The 22,003-nt window shown below is 52.8% G+C and overlaps 7 protein-coding genes across 7 annotated transcripts; 2 read left to right on the forward strand and 5 right to left on the reverse strand.

The window, feature by feature from the left end:
• Positions 1–695: 695 nt before the first annotated feature.
• On the reverse strand, positions 696–4,076 carry PG994_000819 (glucan 1- 3-beta-glucosidase; the record flags this gene model as incomplete). Its single annotated transcript, XM_066852228.1, has 12 exons — positions 696–923; positions 989–1,080; positions 1,143–1,216; positions 1,268–1,988; positions 2,054–2,191; positions 2,244–2,273; positions 2,700–2,793; positions 2,880–3,012; positions 3,146–3,291; positions 3,350–3,499; positions 3,580–3,861; positions 3,945–4,076. 12 exons carry the CDS (start codon positions 4,074–4,076, stop codon positions 696–698), a joined length of 2,220 nt encoding a protein of 739 aa, XP_066722860.1.
• Positions 4,077–4,741: 665 nt separating this feature from the next.
• On the reverse strand, positions 4,742–5,011 carry PG994_000820 (uncharacterized protein; the record flags this gene model as incomplete). The annotated part of the gene is made up of 1 exon (XM_066852229.1): positions 4,742–5,011. The coding sequence occupies one exon, from the start codon at positions 5,009–5,011 to the stop codon at positions 4,742–4,744; it is 270 nt and encodes an 89-aa protein (XP_066722861.1).
• A 514-nt stretch (positions 5,012–5,525) lies between these two features.
• PG994_000821 (tripeptidyl-peptidase sed4) lies at positions 5,526–7,322 on the reverse strand (the record flags this gene model as incomplete). The annotated part of the gene is made up of 1 exon (XM_066852230.1): positions 5,526–7,322. The coding sequence occupies one exon, from the start codon at positions 7,320–7,322 to the stop codon at positions 5,526–5,528; it is 1,797 nt and encodes a 598-aa protein (XP_066722862.1).
• A 703-nt stretch (positions 7,323–8,025) lies between these two features.
• Positions 8,026–9,231, forward strand: PG994_000822 (aspartic peptidase domain-containing protein; the record flags this gene model as incomplete). Its single annotated transcript, XM_066852231.1, has 1 exon — positions 8,026–9,231. One exon carries the CDS (start codon positions 8,026–8,028, stop codon positions 9,229–9,231), a length of 1,206 nt encoding a protein of 401 aa, XP_066722863.1.
• Positions 9,232–10,851: 1,620 nt separating this feature from the next.
• On the forward strand, positions 10,852–13,729 carry PG994_000823 (Cellobiose dehydrogenase; the record flags this gene model as incomplete). Its single annotated transcript, XM_066852232.1, has 8 exons — positions 10,852–10,900; positions 10,967–11,298; positions 11,348–11,650; positions 11,671–12,135; positions 12,183–12,686; positions 12,730–13,152; positions 13,221–13,263; positions 13,344–13,729. 8 exons carry the CDS (start codon positions 10,852–10,854, stop codon positions 13,727–13,729), a joined length of 2,505 nt encoding a protein of 834 aa, XP_066722864.1.
• Positions 13,730–14,930: 1,201 nt separating this feature from the next.
• Positions 14,931–16,339, reverse strand: PG994_000824 (aldose 1-epimerase; the record flags this gene model as incomplete). Its single annotated transcript, XM_066852233.1, has 5 exons — positions 14,931–14,945; positions 14,999–15,420; positions 15,661–15,987; positions 16,059–16,165; positions 16,242–16,339. 5 exons carry the CDS (start codon positions 16,337–16,339, stop codon positions 14,931–14,933), a joined length of 969 nt encoding a protein of 322 aa, XP_066722865.1.
• A 929-nt stretch (positions 16,340–17,268) lies between these two features.
• On the reverse strand, positions 17,269–18,747 carry PG994_000825 (uncharacterized protein; the record flags this gene model as incomplete). Its single annotated transcript, XM_066852234.1, has 3 exons — positions 17,269–17,638; positions 18,442–18,613; positions 18,669–18,747. The coding sequence occupies 3 exons, from the start codon at positions 18,745–18,747 to the stop codon at positions 17,269–17,271; spliced, it is 621 nt and encodes a 206-aa protein (XP_066722866.1).
• Between the last annotated feature and the right edge of the window lie 3,256 nt (positions 18,748–22,003).

Genomic DNA, 22,003 nt, shown 5'->3' on the forward strand with positions numbered 1-22,003 from the left:
ATTACCAGTTATGTACCAGACCAACGGAGCGGAAAAGACTCACAAGGGAATATCGATGGTGACAACCGTGGTTGTAATGATAAACGTAGTCTGACGCTCAAGTTAGCCTACATTTGACCAAGGACAGATCACTCTCTCAGGGCAATCCTTACCATCACCTGTCCGTTGCCAATGGTGGTTGTGCCAGGGCTTCCGTACTCCAGGCTTGTCGTATAGTTTCCGGGATCGATGGTAGACGAAGACGATAACGGGCTAGTGGGCAACACCAAGATGCATGGAGGCGAGCATGAAACACTCGGGGTAGCCCAAATCTCTGGCCCTACGTAGACAATCTGAGGATTCCCTTGGCCGGGAACGGGCAACCATATGCTCACTTCGGTTGTGTATCCCCTTGATACGCATTAGTTAGCTGAAACCAAATGAAGGGCAGGTTAGAATCTACCTCTGAGTGTCGTTTTGGTGAAGTGACGTGTTGCTGCAAAGACGACAAATGTTAGTAATATCATTATTAGCAGTGGTGGCAGGTCAGATTCTCACCCGATTCCCGTGGCAATATTCTCTGCTCCAAGAGTGAACAGGTTGAATATCGCAACGGTGTTCGAGTTTTCTACTTCTAAGATCCGCTCTTGACAATCGTGTGTGTCGGTGCAGTTCTCTTTGAAGTCGTTAAAGAAGGAATATAGGCCTTTTTATAATCAGTAAGTGTAGCTGAGATGGGCTAGAGAGGATATCTTACCAGCTCCGTGCACGGTAATGTTCGTCGAATCAATGATGCGCAAGCCCCAGGACATTCGACAGATATCCGTCGTGCAGTCATCGAACGTCGGGTCCGCTGGGAAGTTCTTTCCGGGAACAAAAGGATGAGGTGCCAAAGGCTCCGGCTGGAAATACGGGGACTCCGTCTGAAGGTGCCCCATGTAGATCTGCAGTAGAAGATTTGTCAGTTGGATTGTTGCCGTTGATGCTTGTCACTCGGAGCAACACTTACGTTCTTTGCATTGTAGAGCTGATAGTTGTAGAGTACCGAATGCTCGGAGCCTGAGCCGTAAAACCAGGATGGACCCTCAGACTCGATGAGCACTGGAGGTGAAGGAGTCAGCAAACCGTTTCAAGACACTGTCATGGTAGCACCTTCCACTTACTTCCTCGTGCGCCATACACGCCGACCTGCCCGGCAGTCTTATCGGTCAGGTTTACTGTGCTGAAGTCGTTGTCACTGGAAAATGAGTTAGTGTGATGTTGAATAGTCGGCATCAGGAGAACTCACTGATCGGCAACCCATGCCCAGACATTCTCAAAGTACCCAGATGCTTGCGAAGTGACGTGGAACATCAAAGAAGCGGCGATACACTCTGCTTTGCGACCGCCGGACTTGGGGCAGTGTTCCACGCCCAGGTCCGTTCCTGTAGTACCGCCCACTCGGAAGTGCGAGTCCCACATGGCGGACGAGCCCTGGCTGGCAGCGGCTACATTCCACTCCATGAGTACTGCCCCGGCAGTAGGTCCTGCCACAGTGAACAGCATCTCGACAATCTCCATATTGCCGACGTCGCCCTTGTTTCCAACTTGCACCACGACCTTGGGGTTGTGCATATCAGCAAAGTAGAACCCGGCACCCTGGATCTGCGACCAGCTGGATCCTTGGACTCGAGAGCCGGTGGGGACCAAGACGGTGCTTCCAACCTGGTATATACCAGCTGGGAAATAGGCAATTTGGTTCGCCGACGCGGCCTTCTCTAGAAGGGCGTTAATGGCACCAGCCTGGTCGCCACTCCCGTCATTGGAGATGCCCTCGGTGGTGGCGACAAGAAAGCCGCTGGAGTCCAGGTCTTCATACTGGGGCCTTGATCTCGCATAGAGGATTCCATCTTTGAGCAGACCAGCCCCCTTGGGAGGGGCATAGGCCGGGCCTGTCCTGTCAAATCCCTCGTCGCCAGTATAGCGCTTACCAGTTGCCCAAAGATGGATGTTCTGGGGAGCGGGACCCTCTGAGATGTGAGGAGCGCGTTAGCATCGAGATCAGGAGGACAACGAGACAACCGATACCCCTTACCAGAAAGCAGCGTGTTACCACCGGCCTCTGCGACGATTTCGCTAACGTTGGTGACCCAAAGATTATCCAGCACAATATTCGGGGATTCATTCAGTCCGTTGGTCAAGATGGCCGTAGGGACATGGTTGATGGTACAATCTGTACATGATTAGTCGTCTGCCACCATCTTTGCAGGATCTCTTGGACTTACCGATGATGGATACAGAGCCAGTGCCCTGACCTTTATCACCACCTTGGCCACTGATGTTGAAGCCAATCGCGCTATCATGGATCTCGACCTGGAAAGTTGGTGTCAATGGAATGCCTCGAGTTGCAGCGTGGGCAATAACAACGGGAGGAGCCTACGTTTTGCCAGTTGAAGCCCCAATCCCACACCATCTGGACCGCAGTCAGACAGCCATAGAACTTGATGTTTCTGGCCGTGTACTGCTGTGAACCTGGAGAAAGTTGTCAACAACTTGAGCTTCTCTAAGAAGTCATGCGCGAAATCAAACGTACCTGCTCGCCATCCGATGGAGCCGCCCATGAAAACCTGCTTCTGTCAGTTTTCTCACGTCTTTTACACACGTTGTGGGTCGTTGACACGTACAAGATCTAGAAGAGTTAGCAATTGTTGGTGATATCGTTAGGGTCAATGGAAACGAACCTGAGACAAAACCGCCGCTACCATTCTCCATGAAAATTCCGACATGATTCGCAGTGTTCACATCCGTGGCGTTGGGCATGTTGAACACGAGATTCTGCAGAGTTGTCTGGAAGAGGTCAGTCGTGCGCTTGGAATAATCATACTGTTGTCGAACCGACACGGGGAAGAAGATTCACGTACAGCCTGTGCAGTCTGCCAATGGATGCCAGTTGGGACATAGGCCTGGCCATTGTCGGTCGTGGACAGTGGCATGTCGGCCATGTCGAAAACGAAGTTTCTGATATGCCGGAAGAACTGGTTTTGGTTGTTGTACCTAGACAAATGGTTAGAAGAAGAACCAGAAGCGCTTCGACAGGGGGCGCTGTTGGTTTTACCATTGTTCGCCAGATCTGTTGAACGGTGTTAGCATTCGGTCAAACCACAATGTACAAACACCTGTAACTCACGTTCCCGGAATATATGGATCGGTGTCAATCATGGCGATTCCCTTGAAGGTGTCGCATCCTTTGATGGTTGGGGGATTGGTCGGATCACCAATGAACTGGGTATAGTAGTACTGAATGATCGGGGAGCATATCTTATAGGTGCCAGGCTATAGGTCAAACGTCAGTAAACAATCTAGTACCAAAAGTGTGCAAGGGGAGACGTACTGGAAAGTAGATGATGGCGCCTTTGGTGCAGGTGTTTCCACAGTCTTTGCCACATCTAGACCCATCTTGGATGGCAGCATTGATCGCTTCGGTAGTATCGGTGTTTCCAGAGTTATCGGCCTTGTAGTCGTCGACCACATTGCGAAAGAACTTGTATCCGGAACCAGCCCGCGGTTGCTGCATTTCTTGTCAATAAAGTTCCCAAGTGTTGAAGGTAATTGACAACTCACACTGCCAAGAGGTCCTAGCTTGGTGAGCCAATACGAAGATGAAGTGGATCTCGCCGAATTGGTCGGATGAGCGATCGTGATGTTGGGCACAGCAGAAGTAGCATTGTCGGTAGGCTTCAGCCCTGCGCCATCGCCGCCGCGAATGACTTGGCCGGCTCGGAGGTTCTTCATGAAGTTGTCGAAGCTACCCGAATACTGCCAAACAGCGCCATCTTGGGTTCCCTTGTCGGGAGAACTGTTGAAGTAGTTGTGTCGGTTGTCTACCATGTAGGGAGGATTGGGCTATACGTACGCAGAGGGTCAATGTCAGCTGCAGTTGTCCACGCGCAACAACTTCGACGACAGGGCTTTTGGAATTGGCTTACCTGAGGACCGTAGTCAGGGACAGAAGGAAACTCGTTGGGAGAGGCATGAAGACCGGCCCATGAAGCGTCGACAAGACTGTACTGATGTACGAGGAAGAGCAGCAGGGCTGCGAGGGCGGTGTTGTGCGCCATCCCGCTCGCAAGGCCACGCCTACGAGAAAATGCCTCTATGGGCCGTGGCAATGCAGGTAAAGCTCGTTGCTCAAGGGCTCCTGTGAAGAAGAGTTGTGTATGACGGAAGCGAATGTGCAAACGAGGGTTTGGGAATCGAGAAATGTGTGGTGATATGTGGGATTGGTTGTTGGGAGGAGGGTTTGATCAAAGGAAAGAGGAGAACGAACGAGAGCAGAGATGGGAATCGGGGAAAGCTCTATGGATCTTTCAGTGACGTGAATACATGCACAGCTTCCACCGTACGCAGTGTATTCAATGTAATCACTCTATTCACTTTTGATTTGCGACCAGGTACCGACTAGCTACTGTATTCACACTGTTTACCAACCCTTGAAGCAACATAAAAGTGACTCACAGTGTATCAGATGGCCTTCACCGCATAGCCATGATTCAAGTGAGAGCAACGAACATCAGATCCTGTGTAGTCCGTAGTAGGCAACATAACAAAGAAACTTCATCTCTTTCAAATGATGCAACTCGAACGCTCAGAACCAACCCTCGTGCTTGGGAGCTTTGCTAACGCTGTAAGTCGCATTCTGTGTTGTCGAGCCACTCTCCAAGTCATCGAGTCCGTATCTAGTCTCCTCATTAAGCCAGTTGCGCTGGTCCTTCCAGTCGCGCTTTTAATGGAACCTGTGGTGCAAGGGCTTGGGGTACGGAAGTTCGGGAGTAATGCCCATGACGATATCGATGTGCGGGTTGGCGCCGACCACGAAGACGGCTCCTACGGCGGCGCTATAGTGCTTCTCAGCCAGCTCTCGCTTGCAGACAAAGCGGCCGTGCTTTTGCTGGAACACATACTGCTTGCGGGCAAAGAGGCTGGCGCTCGGCCTGGACGAGGGATCGAGAGGCTCTTGAGGATATCGCAGGTAGATAGTATTGCCCCTGGCCATGTTTGCTGGCTGTGGAGGTAGGCGAACGAAAACTTGGCGGTGCAGCCGGTCGTTTGAAGTCTATCGTATGTATGAGGTGTCTCAGTATGGTAACACAACCGGATACGCAGAATACAAAGAAGCATACAAGTATTGGGAGTATGATGAAAATGATGCTTTAGAAAAAGTAACGGTAGCCAGCTTGATAGGATCAGCAACCATAAGAGGAGCCCTGGGGCTTGCGTAAACCAATATATCCCAGATCAACCTGTATGGTAATTATGCCTCAGACTGGTTACTTTGGAAAGAAGACAACAAAGGAGCATTCCATTGTGGAATATATAGCGGAAACGCAGCACACGTGCTTGCAAGTTCTTATGTGAAAAAACATCGACAGCACTAGAACAACCTCAAGAAAGGTAGGTGAAACATCAAGATCTCGACAGGACCCTGTCACACAGAAAGGTTTAGATAACAGTCATTACTTTATTCATGTGATTACATTACGTCTTCATGTTTTCATCTCCTTCGTCTTCTATGTCAAGAGCTTCCTCAGCTTAGCGAAATCCGGCGCCCCCAGCCCGGAGGCCGCATCCCAGCCCACGGCGGCCTTGAAGCCAGCCTGCTGGTGGTCCTGGTTGGCACACCCGTTGACTACGCCCTCGGTGATGTCGGTGAAGGCCGCGTCGACCACCTCGCTGGCGTACAGGCGCGGGTTGAGGAAGCCGAGCACGGGCAGGCCCTTCTTCAGCCGGATGTCGTTGAGCAGCGTGATCATGGCGGCCACGACGGGCGTCGACGCCGAGGTGCCCTTGGTCGGCGTCAGCACGCCGCCGCTAAGGACCAGGTAGTCGCTGCCGAGCAGGGTCAGGTCCGGGTAGCCGCGGCCGGACGCGTTCCAGGCGAACCAGGGGTTCTCGGGGATGCCGGTGCTCTCCTGGCCGCCGGCGAGGTACTTCTCGACGGCGTCACGCTGCCACGCGGGCCGCGAGTAGTAGTTCGAGAAGCCGCCCGAGCTGTAGCTGGACACGCCGCCCCAGCCCGAGACGGCGCCCACGGTCGTCACCCACGGGCACGAGGCTGGGAAGGTCGGGATAAAGCGCGGCTCGCGGTCCGGGCCGAGGCAGTCGCTGAAGCGCGTGCCCTGGGTGCCGGCGTCGCCGCTCGCGACCAGGACCGAGACGCCGCGCAGGGCGAGCTGGCCGAAGCGGTCGCAGACCTGGTCCGCGTAGCTGCGGGGTACGGCCTGCTCGTCGTCGGTGTAGGAGATGGAGACAACCTGGGGGAGGTCGTCCGGGGCCTGCGCCAGGAGGTAGTCGAGGTACTCGAGGTAGGGCTCCTGGTCGTTTTTGTCGTCGGGGACAGGCACGTTGCCCGGCTGGTCCAGGGCCGGGGGGCGGCCGCCGACGAGGTGGTAGGTCACGTTGAGCGGGCCGGTGAAGGCGGTGGTGAACTCGAGGTCGAGCTGGGCCTCGAGCTGGGCGCTTTCGACCTTGTCAATATTCGCGCCGCCGTTGACATTCACGACGTGCCACGGGGCCTGGGTGGTGGCGTTGCCGAGGCCGTACTTGGAGATGAAGTTCTTCCAGTCCTCGGAGCTTGCGTACTCCTCGAGGAAGCCGGCGACGGCGAGCTTGCTGGCCGATGCCGTTTCGGGCACGTAGTCGATGTTGTACATGGCCGATAGGTTGGCGGGGCAGTTGTACTTGGAGCAGTCGAAGGGGCCAGTGGGGAAATGCTGGCGGCGATTCAGCTTCGGCTCTGCGACGCGAGAACGGGCTGAGTCAAAGAAGTGGACGGTGGGGTAGACAAAGTCGACGTCGTCCCGCAAAGTGAGAGGCAGAGAGTAGGCCTCGGTGCGCGCAACGGGCTCATCGTTGCCGTCTCGGGTGTAGTAGGAGAACTTGGCGCCGAACAGCGACTCGGCCTCGGAGGCTCGCACCTTGATTTCGAAGCCGCGGGCGCTCTCGCGCACGATGGGGATGTTCTGCTGGTTGATCCAGCGCTCGACCTTGTCCCACGAGGCCTGGCGGGCACTGGTGGAGGTGGAGTCGGCGAGGAGAGTGTTCAGCTCGTCGGCGCCGAGGTACTTTCCGTATAAGGGGGAGTTGGGGTCGCTGCGGGCCAAGATGTGGTTCTCGTCCAGCTTGCGATGCTCCTTGACGGCGATGCGCAGCTTCAGGACATCGTCGTCGGTTGCTGAGCGAACCAAGCGCCATGACGCTGGGATGGAAGCGGCTCTCTCGTGCTCGACAAGGTCGCCGGCTGGCTGAGGCAATCCGGCGACAAGACCGGATGCCAGGAATAGTGAAACGAGTGTAGGGGCCAACATTCTGAGAAGGCTATTGGAGTTGGATTCAGAACGAACGAACTGTGGGTTGGAACACAAAAGGCAAGACACAACTTCATATACCCTAGGCTACTTATATAGCGGTGAGTAGACCTCGGCACCTTATCGTCGGTGTGATCATGATGCTGGGAGTCCACATTGGAAAAGTTCGTATTGACCATTGAATGCCGGTGAATAGTGCAATGCATTAGAAGCTATCGCGCATAGCTCGGGGGGCTCTAGCTCGGTACTGACCCATCACGACGCTCATTTCCGGCCCCGTCTTTCACGTCAATGCAGGGGTTGGTTTGGGTGATGGTGCCGGCACTGCCCTAGCCCCTGGGGTTTAGCGCCCGTCTATTGGTGGACTTTGCCTCTAAAAAAAGCAAAGCAGGACATATCCCTGTTGGTCGGCACGGTGGCACTTGACTAATGCGGAAGGCAACCCCGCCAATTTTATCTGAAAAAGAAGAAAAAAGTTCGTGATGAGTTCGGGGTTCCACTAACACGAGCCTTATCCTGGCATGGCACCATTTGGGGATCCGGGTTCCGAGGACCTGGAACTATGAGACGAACTATATAGCATCTGGGTGAACTCGCGCCTTTCGCTCCAAAGCTGAGAGAAGACGCACCATCAGCAACCAACTCCCACTCACTACTCTCGTTTTTAAACACAGTACAGTACTACTGTCTACATTCGTTCACCATGGTTGCCATCGCCCCCGCCGCCAGCACGCTGGCCATGCCCGTGTTCTACCAGCCGCTGCTCGACCAGCAAGTCATCACCAACATCTCGTGGGGCACGCCGGCCTCCGAGGCCATTCCCACCGTCGTCGACACGGGCAGCTACGGCTTCTGGGTGGCCGGCCCGGACGCGATCGTCAACTCGGGCTCGCCCTACCTCGGCGTCATGGGCCCGTGCAACCAGACGGTCGAGCCGGCCTTCAACTGGCCCGAGTCCAGCACCCACACCGGCCCCTACGACGAGCAGCGCGCGACCTTCGCCTACGGCGGCGGCGGCAAGATCATCAACTGCCCCACGGCCGTCAACGACACCATGAGCTTTGCTGGCAGTGGCTACCCCGCCATCCCCAACGTCCAGGTCGCCTCGTGCGAGTTCATCCACATCAAGGACCGCAGCACCACCTGCGAGGGCGCCCACTATGACCGGAGCATCATGGGCCTGGCCCCGATCCCGTCCGTCGGCGGCGGGCCCGAGCTGCACCCCGAGCTCCTGAAGCAAGGGCGCCTCGCCAGCTCCGTCTTCTCCATGTGGTTCGACGCGCCGCCCGCCGACATCAACGAGCCCCAGATGGGCTCGCTGCTCTCGGCGCCGTCCCCTCCGAGGGCAAGTACACCGGCGACCTCGTCACGCTGCATAATGCCGGTGTCGACCAGGAGGAGAAGGGCTACTACTACGTGGCCATGCCCGAGGTGCGCGCCGCCCACATCAACGGCGATGCAGCCAACAAGACGGTCCTCCCCGTCCCCGACCCGGCCAACGTGCCCGATTGCCTCATGGACTCGGGCACGTGGGCATGACGCTCCCGACCAACGACACGGCCTTCTTCGCCGCGACCGGCCTCGAGGAAGACTCGCCCTTCATCAGCCCCCGCTACCCGTCCCCGTGCGCCGACATTCCGCTCGACGCCGGCTTCGAGCTCACCTTCACCGGCAAGGACGGCAAGTCCGCGACGGTCAAGATCCCCTACCGCAGCATGGCCAGGGCCCCGGTCTGGAGCCCAACACCTGCCGCCTCAACCTGCAGCTGGGTGATCCCAAGTGCACCTTTGGCGGCACCTTCTACGCGTCGGCCTTCGTCGTTCACGACGACGAGGCGGAGACGCTGCAGATCGCCCAGGGCGCCGTCGCCGGGTCCGCGCAGGGCCCGCCTTCGGGGCTGAGACTGTAGAGGTCTTGATGGATGATATATTACATTATAGAAGATAATTAAAAGCGAATACCCCCATGATATCAATTTGAAATAAAGAAGTCGCCACGTAATCATCGCTTTTCCTTTAACGTATACTTGTTACTTGTCCCTTTTACCGAAGTCGCGTAACCCACCAAACCTGTTCATGAAGACTTCTCGTTATCTGTTCCACTTAGTAGAGAGACTTTCCAGTTTCGTTACTCCTGCAATTGCTGTAGAATTTGCTCCAGTCATAATCGGAATGCCTTATCACCATGGACCGAAGATACTGCATTAGACAGAATAATCCTGTTCAGGACGTTGACCGTACAGGTAGGTATGTAGGCAAATGTGATGCACCATGTAAAAAGCGCCAAGCTCTTTTGATGCCCACATGTGAAAAACGTGCTCAGGCGTGTGCTGCAGAACCAGGTCATCATCTCTGCACGAAGTCGCAAGGATCGTAATTGTTGCAAGAAGAGAAGCGCCGGGAGCCGGGCTAGGCCATAGCATTATACTTACATGCAAGAAGAAGGAAGTGCTAAAACGGAGGGTTTGACGTGCATCGCAAGAGAAAGATGGTAATCTGCATCGTTGCATTTGGCTAATTTAGCAAGCCGAAGACGCAGGTTAGGTGGGTGTGCTGTGCTGGTCATATTGTAGCCACAGGGGATTTGTTGGGTGCACAGGGCATTTAAGGCCGTCCAGTAGGGCTTTTTCTGGGGCACTGTTTCTCCAATTGCGCCCATTTTATGCCAATCTCGCGTATTTCGGGCCGCCGTTGCGGGGTCTGGTTTAGCTGCCTCCGCGCCCAAATCGGAAGGTCGACAGATGAACGGTGTGCTGCATCGGGGACATCTCGTTGGAACACCCCGTGCTGCCTGCATGTTGCATTGGAGTCCGTGCCATTCTGGGCTGACGGACGCGGGATTATTATTTTGGTTCTTTTCGTAACCACCAAGACACGCCAACCGGTTCTGCGCGCCCCTCTGAACTCGCTGACTGACTCGCCGCCACCTGGACCGTCACCCCCATCCTTGGCTCGTTCAGACGGGACACACGAGCCGCTGCCAACAGTTACTGCTGGGCGTCTCGGTTCCACAGTTGCTGATACCGTGGCTTGGGACCCGGAAATGAGAAGGAGGGTTGCGGTCAGCCCAGCTGCTTGGTACTACTATCAGCGTGGTGCCGCCTGGCGCTGAGGGAGGTTCCTGACTAATCCCCTGCTCACGACCTCTCGTCGGTCTTGCGGCTCGCAGAACCTCAGTCAGCTGGAACCCGGTTCAGCCTTTCCGCAGTCTCAAATCCGCACGACGCTATTGCCCAATGCTATTCGGATCCGGCCGGATCGACTGGGACTGGCACATGGAAAGAATTCCCTCCTATCACAACGTGTCCCAATACGTCCTGTGTCTCCCACCCTAGGAAGCCGCAGTTCCACTCCGACCTCGATCGATGGGGCTCCGTGGGATCGTCGAGCCTACAGTTCCGACAATGCGAATTATATATCTCGACGTTGTCCCGCGCAACAATGCTGGTCTGACGCTCTTGAGTCACTAGGTCTTCTCAAGCGTACCTGCCCTAACCTCGGACTGCCACGTCAATCACAAGTCAGTCAACATGGGCCACTTCGTTCGCCTCCTGTCCCTGCTTGCTGCAGTGGGCTCAAGTAAGTGTATTCCCCATGTCGTCCGTCTGTCACATTCCCTGACCATAAGCTGACGGGTCATATTAGATGTGCGTCAAGCATGGGCCCAGGCAGGGACACCCACCCACTACACTGACGCCGATACTGGTATTGTCTTTGATACCTGGCCTGTCTCGAGTGGCATGACCTTCGGTGTGGCATTACCTTCCGATGCCCTGACTGCCGATGCCGATGAGTTCATTGGAATCTTTGTAGGTAGCCCCCCCCCCCGGTTACGACCAAACCCTTCTACCTGCCCCATGCTGACTGGCTTAGCAATGCTCTTCGACTGGCACCACCGAGGATGGCTGGTGCGGCGTCTCCTGGGCGGACCCATGACCAACAGTCTCTTGCTGATGGCTTGGCCCTACGAGACTGAGGTCTACACCAGCTTCTTGTGGGCGACTGGCTACGACCTGCCGGGTGCAGTACACCGGCGACGCCAAGCTGACGCAGATCTCCTCCACCACCGGCTCCGATGGGTTCTCCGTCATCTTCCGATGCCAGAACTGCCTGAGCTGGAACCAGGGAGGCAGCACTGGGTCCGCGTCAACGAGCGCTGGCGTCATGGTTCTCGGCTGGGCTTCTGCCGTCTCCAACCCGACCAGTCCCGAGTGTCCCGCCAAGGTGGTTATGAAGCAGCACGAGGCCCAGGGCATCTTCGGTGCGCAGCTCGACAGCAGTGCCGCCAACCCCTCCTACACTGAATGGGCTGCTCTTGCGACCAAGACCGTCACTGGCTGTGGTGGAAGTGGAGGCAGCCCGACAACGACTACAAGTTCATCGACCGCTCCTCCCACCACCACTACCGCGCCTCCTACTGGTGTACCCGTCCCACCGGCACTACCTATGATTATGTCATCGTCGGTGCCGGTGCCGGTGGCATCCCGCTGGCCGACAAGCTCAGCGAGTCCGGCAAGAGCGTCCTGCTGATCGAGAAGGGCCCTCCCTCTTCCGGTCGCTGGGGTGGTAACAACAAGCCTGCGTGGCTGGACGGAACCAACCTGACCCGTTATGACGTGCCGGGCCTGTGCAACGAGATCTGGCAAGACTCCGCCGGCATCGCCTGCACCGACACCGACCAGATGGCCGGCTGTGTGCTCGGCGGCGGCACCGCCATCAACGCCGGCCTGTGGTGGAAGCCCCACACCACGGATTGGGACTACAACTTCCCGAGCGGCTGGAAGGCCTCGGACATGGCCGGCGCCACGAGCCGCGTCTTCTCGCGCATCCCCGGCACCGACCACCCTCGCTGGACGGCAAGCTCTACCTCCAGCAAGGGTACGACGTCCTCGCCACCGGCCTCCGCAAGGGCGGCTGGAAGGAGGTCACCGCCAACGCCGCCAATGACCAGAAGAACCACACGTTCGGCCACACGGCCTACATGTACAGCCACGGCGAGCGCGGAGGGCCTATGGCGACGTACCTGGAATCCGCCAGCAAGCGGAGCAACTTCAAACTGTGGATGCAGACCTCGGTGAAGCGCGTCGTGCGGCAGGGCGGCCACGTCACCGGGCTCGAGGTTGAGCCCTACCTTCAGGGCGGCTACCAGGGCGTCGTGAACCTGACGCCCGTCACCGGTCGCGTCATCCTCTCGGCGGGCACCTTCGGCTCGGCGAAGCTGCTGATGCGCAGCGGCATCGGGCCCCAGGACCAGCTCGAGGTAGTCAAGGCCTCGGCCGCCGACGGCGCCACGATGCTGTCGAGCGACGAGTGGATCAACCTGCCCGTCGGGTACAACCTCGAGGACCACACCAACACGGACCTCGTGATCGAGCACCCCGGACGTCGTCTTCTACGACTTCTACGAGGCCTTCGACGCGCCCAACGCGACGGACAAGGGCCTCTACCTCGGCGGGCGCGCGGGCATCCTGGCCCAGGCCGCGCCCAATATCGGGCCCATGATGTGGGACGAGATCACGGGCGCCGACGGCATCGTGCGGCAGCTGCAGTGGACGTCGCGCGTCGAGGGCAGCGCGGGCGTCGACAACGGCTACGCCATGACCATGAGCCAGTACCTCGGCCGCGGCGCGACGTCGCGGGGGCGCATGACCATCACGTCGGCGCTCAATACGGTCGTGTCCACGGTGCCGTACCTGCGCGACCCCGAGGACGTCGCGGCCGTGATCCAGGGGATCAAGAACGTGCAGGCGGCTGTCAACGCGCAGAACATCCCGGGGCTGAAGTGGATGGTGCCGGCGCCGGACCAGTCGGTGGAGGACTTTGTCAACAATGTAGGCATCTTACTGACTATTCCATATCTACTCAACTCAAGAGACATTACGCTGACTTCATACTATAGATGGTCGTTGCCACCTCCAACCGTCGCGCCAATCACTGGATCGGTAAGTCCGGACGCACGCCCTTCTCTCGCTCTTCATCATCCTGCAATTGAAGCCGCACGTACTGATAGCATAATCTACAGGCACCAGCAAGATGGGCACGGACGACGGCCGCAAGAACAACGGCACCGCCGTGGTGGACCTGAACACGCGCGTCTACGGCACGGACAACCTGTTCGTCGTGGACGCTTCCATCTTCCCCGGCATGGTGACGACGAACCCGTCGTCCTACATCGTCATCGTGGCCGAGAAGGCGGCCGAGCGCATCCTGGCCCTGCCCGCCGTCACGGCCAACGCGCGTTACGGGCAGTGCGGCGGCGCAGACTGGACGGGGAGTTATGCTTGTGCGCAGGGGGAGCACTTGCCAGTTCCAGAATCCGTACTACTCGCAGTGCTTGTGATGAGTCTACCCAGCACCATACTTGAGTGGACACATGTGTTTGCTGGTATGGGGCTTGATGTAGAGTAGATGAACGATGGTCTTCTTAGTATATATGTATTTGACGTATTTACTTCCTTCACAAGTCTTCAACCTGTTGCTGAGTCTTCGTGCTCTGTGGAGTCCTGGGGTTTGAGTCAATAGATGTCACTGGCTTGATCCGCATTTCCCGCAATCACTTCGGTGAGCTTCTAGGCATGCTTATTTCCACGCACAGAAAAGGTTGGGAGTGAAAGAATATGTGCATGGAGTAACATCGGTCACCGTTACCCCCCTCTCAGCTCAAACGAAAGGCCAGGGCAGGATCCCGGCCAGTTGGTTGGTGGGTTGCATACCATCATGCCACCACGCTCATGCGGAGAAAAGGTGGGAATGGCCCGCAGGTCTTGGCTCTGGTGCTCGCTCTTTGGATGTCGGGACTACTTAACTTACTTGCTACGTACCGCCGATAAACATGTGTGCCAGGTTCCAGATCCTACGCATGCACGAGCAGCGAGTTTTCCGTGGGCCCGCTGTTGGCTGTCAACTATGTTGCATGCATCATGCTGTTGTTGGTAGTACGCCATGGCATATTATGCAAGTGTTGCTCCCGGAACACGGAGAGCCGGATCGGTCCCCATTTCCAACTACGGTCTGGTGTGTCAAGGCTCAGTCAGCATGCGTGTAAGCAAACTGCTGAGCATGTTTTGTCGGGCTCGCTGACATGCGGTTGCATGGGCATGCCCAGTGCACTGTGTTGCTGCATCGAGTATTCATGGCAGCATAACAATCAGCCATTGAAGGAAAGGAAAAAACGAGAAGAAAAAAAACGAGAACGTTTTCACGGTCAGCAACCGCCAAAGAGGAGCTCATGCTCCAAAGGTTTGAGAGTAGGTGGATAAGATTGATAGTGTGTCCAATCGTTACATCAGTGCTATCGAACGATCCTTAGTCCAAATACTTGTCATATCTATCGATTCCTAATCGCGCAGTCAAGAACTATGTAGCTAACTTCATTCCTATTCAGAGCTGGCTGAAGGTCCAAGAACTCTCCCAGCTATACTTTTTCCCCAGGCCCGCTGATCTGGGAACCCAGGCGATCCCACCCCGGACTGTATGAGTGTTTGAGGTTAGTTATCAAGCATCAGTATAAACAGCAGCCCCCATTTTCGTCCCCTGTATGAAAAACGCATGATCCTCTCCGCGATTTCTTGGCAGCGGGGTAAACAGAAATGTAGAAGCAGAAAGACAATCACACGAATACAGACTCCGGGCAACGTTGAAAAGGTTATCGGAGGTTCGTGTAGAATAAGCACTTACTGATTGATACCATCGACATAGTCCTGCGCCTCGATGGCAACGCAAGACGAACGCGTCACGTTGCGCCGGTCCGCGAGCCCCTGCGTGCTCTTGAGCGGCGCGGTCCCGTCGAACCAGTTGCACGAGTAGAAGTACGACGCCCGGCTGGTCTGTGCGCAGCTCGGCCCGGATGCCCGAGAAGGGGCTCGCGAGGTCGACGACGACGGCGTCGTCCGCGGGCTTGCCCTCGATCGTGAAGTAGCCGTTGTAGCCCTCGCACGCGCCGTCCGCGCCGCAGTTGCCGCCGAACCCGGCCTGGTCGCGCGCGTGGCCCAGGGCGAGGCCGTCCGCGCTCGCGAAGTCGTTGATGCTGCCGGGGGCGGCCTTGAGGATCTTGCCGGTGGGCAGGGCGCCTTGGTCGGCTTCGAGGTAGTTGGCCGAGTCTGTATGTTGAGAAGAACGATGTGTTAGTTGTGAGTAACAGTATATAGCGCGGGCGGGGCTGGCTCGGATGGCGGTAGTATCTTGCTTACGGGCATATGCAGCGTGTGCTCCCAGACCTTGTCGGTGTCCGGGTTCTTGAACGCATCCAGGTTGAAGTATGTGTGATGCGTCAGCATGAGTGCTGTGAGAGAAACATTAGCCAGATCCCTTGCCTCCTCTCGAAAGTCATAGAAACGTACGTGTAGCGCGATCCAATGACTTCGCGTCCATTTTAATGTTGAGCACGCCGTCCTTGACGCTGTACTTCACGCTGGCTTCGACATCCCCTAGCATGTTCTGCGACGAGTTGGACTTGTCGTAGATGGAGAAGGTGACCGAGTCGGGCTTGGCGCTGGCGACTTCCCAGGTGCGGTAAGACCAGTTGTTGGTGCCGCTGTGCAGGGTGTTGTTGCCGTCGTTCTTCTCCGTGGTGTATATCTTGCCGTCCAGCTCGTAGTGACCATTGCCAATGCGGTTCACGTAACGACCCGGGATGGAATTGTACACCGGGTGGCCGGGGTCCTTGGCTGAAAGAGACGACTGTTAGGGTGTTCGTCCATTCATGGAAATAGTGTGCCCATCGGTCGGGGATTCTTACGGTAGTACTCAATGTCATCGTATCCGAGAACGACATCGACGTCCTCGCCGTTCTTGTCTTTGACAAACAAGTTGGTCAATGTGGCACCGTACGGGATGAACTGTGACCTCTGTTAGTAATAGCCCAACTTGGTCACTTGGCGGCATATCCAGGGTACTTGCCTGCGCCATAATACCCTTTGACTCGATGGTGAACTTGCCATCCTTGCCGGGCTTAGGAGCGCCGGGAGGGTGGGCAACACCGGCGCTGGCCATGAGTGCGATGATCCAAGTGTGGCGCATGACTGTTCCCTGTGATCAGTTCTGTTCTCCCTGTACTATGCCCTGAAGATATGAGACAGAAATGAAGCACGGAAAATGAGCGAGGAACTCAGGGTCAGACCGACACTTATGGTGGGGTGATTCGGTGAGTGAGCGACGCGCGGAACGAGATAATAGAAGACGAGACTCGGATCTCTGGGTCTCAAGCGCGCGGAAACAGGGGGGAGGGAGTCTTATAATATCAACGAACTACCGCTGGTCCTCACAGCCGGCTGCAAAAGGCCAGACGACGATCTCCGCTTTGCAATCAAAAGGTCAATAACGAGCCTTTTGCGGAAGAAGTCCGGCCGTCTGCGGGTGTTGGTAGGAAACCCAACCGCGACAGAAGCAGGCCATCCCCAGCCGTCCGTTGCATGTAACATCAGCCTGTTTCTCGCATGTGCATACGCTTACCCCAAACGCCAGAATCTCCGACTCCTCCCCTCGCACCCCGTCTCCGAGTCCTTTGCAACCTTTCTCTTACCTCCCTACCCCGAACGGCCAAGCAGCCAAGGACTCTTCCTACACACAAACTGGGGGTAAGTGATTACCCCGCAGATGCAGGTACCTTGCCATGTCAGTAAAACGAAGGAATAATACCACCAACCAGACCCGTCGTCGGCTCTTTTGGCTAGCTCCGCCAAGATCTGCAATGCCGCCCCCATTGTGGCATCCACTGCGACGGTAAGGCGGGCACCATTCCACCAACACACCACCACACATGTGACTTGGAGGCAGGAAGCAAACAGAAACATCCCAAAAAGGGCTTTTGGTATGACAAACAACTTAATAAAAACTATCGTGTGTCCCGCGTCTGTCTCTCGCTGCCTGTGAGCAAGCAAAGTGGAAGTGAATACATCCAAGATTGCAAGCCAATGAGCCTATGCACTCCGAGCACCCGGGCTACCACCTCACAATATTAACAGATCCCCTCGGGGGTAGAGGGCAACCATCCGAAAGCGGATACCTGCTCGCTCGCTGACCCAGCTGGACGGCACGCACGCAATCAGAGCTGGATAATATCGTCCACCCCCTCTCGCAATAGCTGCTTGATCGCGCCCAGCCATGACGACCGTGAAGCCCTTGCCCGTGAACTCGTCCTTGACGAGGTCCAACACAAACCTCTCCGTCTCTGCACCCACCGTCACCAGTGCTCCCTCCATCAGAATGATGGGATGGCGGCCTTTTTCCTCGGCTGCATGGGCCTGCAAAAGAGCCCTAGCAAACGCCATAGCTGGTTTCGCCCGGCAGAGAGAGTCGGCAACGAGACCAGTCTCTGATCTAGCATGCGGGCAAACCGCATAATCTGCTTCCCCGACAGCAGTTTGACTGGTAGATGGAAGTTGAAAGACTTTCCAATGCTGCGTCTTCTTGAGTGCGCCGGCTATAGTACTGTGCAGTCAGTTCCCATGAAATAATGGAATCAAGTGGAATAACCACTGGAATATTAAGGAATAACCACTGGAATGGAGAGGAATAAACACAAGAATAGGAAGGAATAAACCCCGAAAGTCGCTTACCACACTCAACTGGTCCCCGGCTTGCATGGTAGGAATGTGCAAGTAAGAAGGTGGTGTAACGACGATGAGGGCAAAGTTTCTGCTTTGCACCTTAGGTCCCATGCCAGCCGTCTAGCGGCGGTAACCCTGTCGCCAGCAAGCTACTGTGACAGCCCTGGACAAGAATCCGGTTGATCCACCAGAAGCTATCCCTGCCCAGACCTCCGGCCGTGGTTTTGGGTGACATATGCCGGTATACAAGACGAAGGTAGGCTTCTTTGCCATGCACTTCGATAGCCAACAACAGAAGCTCGTGAAATATTCTCACCAGCATCAATCGTTGATAGTCCTCACTCCCCGCTGAAATCAGGCGTGTACAAACGTGATGTTTACATCGAGTCATTGGGACTTTCACGAAAGATGTACTTAATTTTTGATGTAATCTCTTTTAACATCTGCCTCGGCTGTTCAAGACTTCCTAGATTTCATGTAACTTTCGGCCTCGAATCCAGCCCGAATTACATATGACGACGAAGCACAAAGAAGAACGGCGGCCCCGGCACCTGCAGATTGTCCATCACGCACAGCAGCGTATCCCCGTCGACCCGCCGGAAGTGGTCGATGATGGGCACCTGGTGGTACACCATGCTGGCGGTGACCACCCCGCGGTACTCGACGGGGCGGAGCCGGGCTCCCGGCTTTCGCACTTGGCCTGGCGATCCGGCACGTACGCGCCCTGGAGAAAGAGCGCCATGGCCTTGGGTGGGTCCGCCGCGAAGAGCTGGTCGTCGTCGTCACTGCCACTAGTATACCGGCCAGAGTGTCGAAGAGCTCCTGGGCTTGCACGATCGTGACTTTGCCTGCGGCCACGGCGTGTTGGAATGTGGGCATGATGAGGATGATGCTGGATGGAAACAGTGGTTAGATGGATAATATGATTACCCAAATAAACAAGGGCTCTTACCTGAATTACCTACTATTGACCAGAGAGACTTGCGAAATTGAATGGCTAACTTGAAGTACGAACAGTTAATGATAAGGAGTGACCAACTCAGACGCCGGCAAACCGCGGAGCCACCCCCCTTACATTATATATATGCGCCCAGTAAAGAGGATTGTCCTGTTATCTCCCAAGACACACGTAAAAAATACAGCAAATAGAAAGTAATCTTAGCGGCTCATCATTGGTGCTGTTGACTTGGCGTGGTTCGAATCAGCATCAGCACGGCATTTACAGTCCGGTAAAGCTGCAAGGGAGTAATCAGGTAGACGATGGCCGCATTAGCTGCCACCACAAATCCCGGAAGTCGTACTGGGTAAGCCAGCTGACGGTGCTACGGTCACCTCATGCAACGGCGACCCCAAAAACTAATAATAATATTACATAATAATAATAGGAATAATTTAATTAAAAATTAATATAAAATCTTAAAAATACCGTTTTAGTCTCGAAACGCTTCTACAATAGTTTTAATTTTAGATTTAGAGTTAGATTTAATTATAACGGCTTTCGGCGTTAATAATAAAATATTACGACCTAGCCTAATTATACGGCCTAGACCTATAAGTTAACGGCACGGAACTACGATGCCCCGACAGGGCTACGATATTACCAGCACCGATAGAACCGCTAGTTATATTAATATAAACTTACTTATATTTCGCGACCGACTAACGCCTTATATAAATACTCCGCCATTAGCGATAAGCCGGATGGGCTCCTAAGTAAAAAAGATAAAGGACGGAGGTCACGTAACGGATTATAAGGATTACTAGCTTAGGTAGAATAAGCTATTGAGCTAGTGAGCTTAGAGGCTTAGGGGATTATTAACTAAATTAGGAATAAATTACTAAGCTAGAAGAATTAGTAAAAAAGGGATTAGATATATAATAATAAACGTTCCTTATATATTTTATATAAATACTTTTTATTTTAGTAATTAATTTAAGTATTAATTTTAATTTATTAATAAAGTATATTATTTTAATAATTTTATTATAAATATTTTTACGTTTATACCTTTACGTTATATTTATTCTTACGGTTATTATATATTATATTAATAAAAGCGGACTTTTATTATACGTTTAAATACTTTTTCGTATTATTAAATATAAACCTTTTAATACGTTTTATTAAGTTTTTATTTAAACCTTTAATAACGTTCGTTATATTTTAATTACTTTTATTCTTACAAGTTATTACTTAAACCTTTAAATAATAATACTTATAAAAACTATATTTATACCTAGACTTAATAATCCCCTCGTTACGGGAAGGCTTTTATTATTACCGCGAGTACCCCTTAACGAGACCCCGCTATAAAGGTAGATAGCGATAATAGCGACGACGGCTTTACCCGATAAGCGTTAACTAAACGAATTAAGGAATTTAAGTAAAAAAACGCTAACTATTAATACTATTACGCTAAGCTCGAAAAGGAACGTAATACCTTTTTAATACGGGAAAACCTAAGATAGATACCCGATATCGGTAAGTTATGCGAAAAAGTATAACTCTTCTGTACCGCCGCTAATATTATTTAAACCCTTATCGCTTTAAAGAAAAGGATAAAGATCAGTTTATTTACGCTATTCGACGGGACGAATGGGAACCTCTGAAAATTCCTCGTTTAAATTAAAACCTATTAGCGGTTTTATAAAGAAATGTTCGAAGACTTTACTTAGGGAATTATTTACGCCGCCTCGTTTTTTAAAAGTAAAGTACTTATTTAATTTAAACTTTATTTTAACGAACTTATAAAAAATAATTAGTAAATTAAACTATGCCGTACAGAGGTATAACGTATTTTCGAAAGTTACGATAGTTTCGAAAACGCCTTTAAATCACTTTTTTAAAACCCTAACGAAAAACGATAGGTAGAAAGAGAGCTTAAAACTCTTAAGTAAAAAGGATTAACCGCCGTTTATACCGCCGAGTTTTAACGTATTATAGCCCGACTAAATTATACCGAAGCTATTAAAATTATAATATATTATTAAGAATTAAAAAAAAAACGTTAAGAACGAACTTAGCCGGCTCGATACCCCCGATAATTTTCTTTTATATATAAAGCTTATAATTAAGATTAATACTCGTATATATAAATAACGCCGGGAAAAATAAAGCGGATAATAACGATAAACTAGTTAAATTTAAGCTAATATAAAATAATTACGTTATAATTATAATATATAGCTTAGAAATATTACCGTATATAATTATTATAATAAACTTATAAATTTCGACGCTATTAAGTACGATAAAAACGATAAAAAATAAAGTATTACCTGCTATAACTATTAAAAAAAAGGGCATTACTCTCGAAAATATTAAGCCCCGAGGAAGGATTATCGGAAAGTCCCCGAAGGACGACACGTTAACGCTATACGAAACGAGGACACCCTTGTATTAATTATTAAAAGAGGTAGCGTTATTACCGACTACGGCGGCTTATCCTAGACAGCTTATTACGACAATAAGTATACCTCTTACTTAGCGGATAAAAAATAAACGGGATAATTCTTTAAGGCCCCGAAAAATAAGGGTAGCTATAACCGAAGCCTCGTAATAATAAGCCGAGAGCGCGCCCCTATATATAATAAAAGAAGCGATTTTACCGAAAATATTACGAGCTAGCCAGAATAGTCGACGGGCTATAAACGCCTAGTCGGTATATTAATAAACGAGCTTATAAGAGAAATTACCGAATTTAGAAATCTTAGGAATAACGGGTAGCTAGCTATCCCGGGTATTCCCTATCTAAATTCGAAACACCTACGCTAAGTACTTATTATAATAGGATTTAGTTAAGGAATTTATAATAACTACGCGGTAAGCGATAACCCTCGGGTCTCTTTTATAAGCGAAATATACTTTACGTTCTCGTAAATTTTATACGTATACGACGCTTATACGGAACACCTCGCGAAGAAACTCGAAAACGAATAGTTTCTTTAACGAATCGGTAAACGGGCTATTATACGCCTATACCCCGATTACGTAATCGGGAAAATTAAAACGTCGATCCCTAATAAATAACGCGCGTACTTATTAATATAAAAAAACTTAAAGTAACTATAATAATATTACTTAAAAAGATAGGATTAAAAAGAGTATATCGAGGATTAATACCTTAAGTACGCT

Source organism: Apiospora phragmitis (assembly GCF_038363925.1).
Source record: "Apiospora phragmitis strain CBS 135458 chromosome Unknown utg000001l:1.0-2902119.0:1.0-2906034.0, whole genome shotgun sequence".
Classification (NCBI taxonomy): domain Eukaryota; kingdom Fungi; phylum Ascomycota; class Sordariomycetes; order Amphisphaeriales; family Apiosporaceae; genus Apiospora; species Apiospora phragmitis.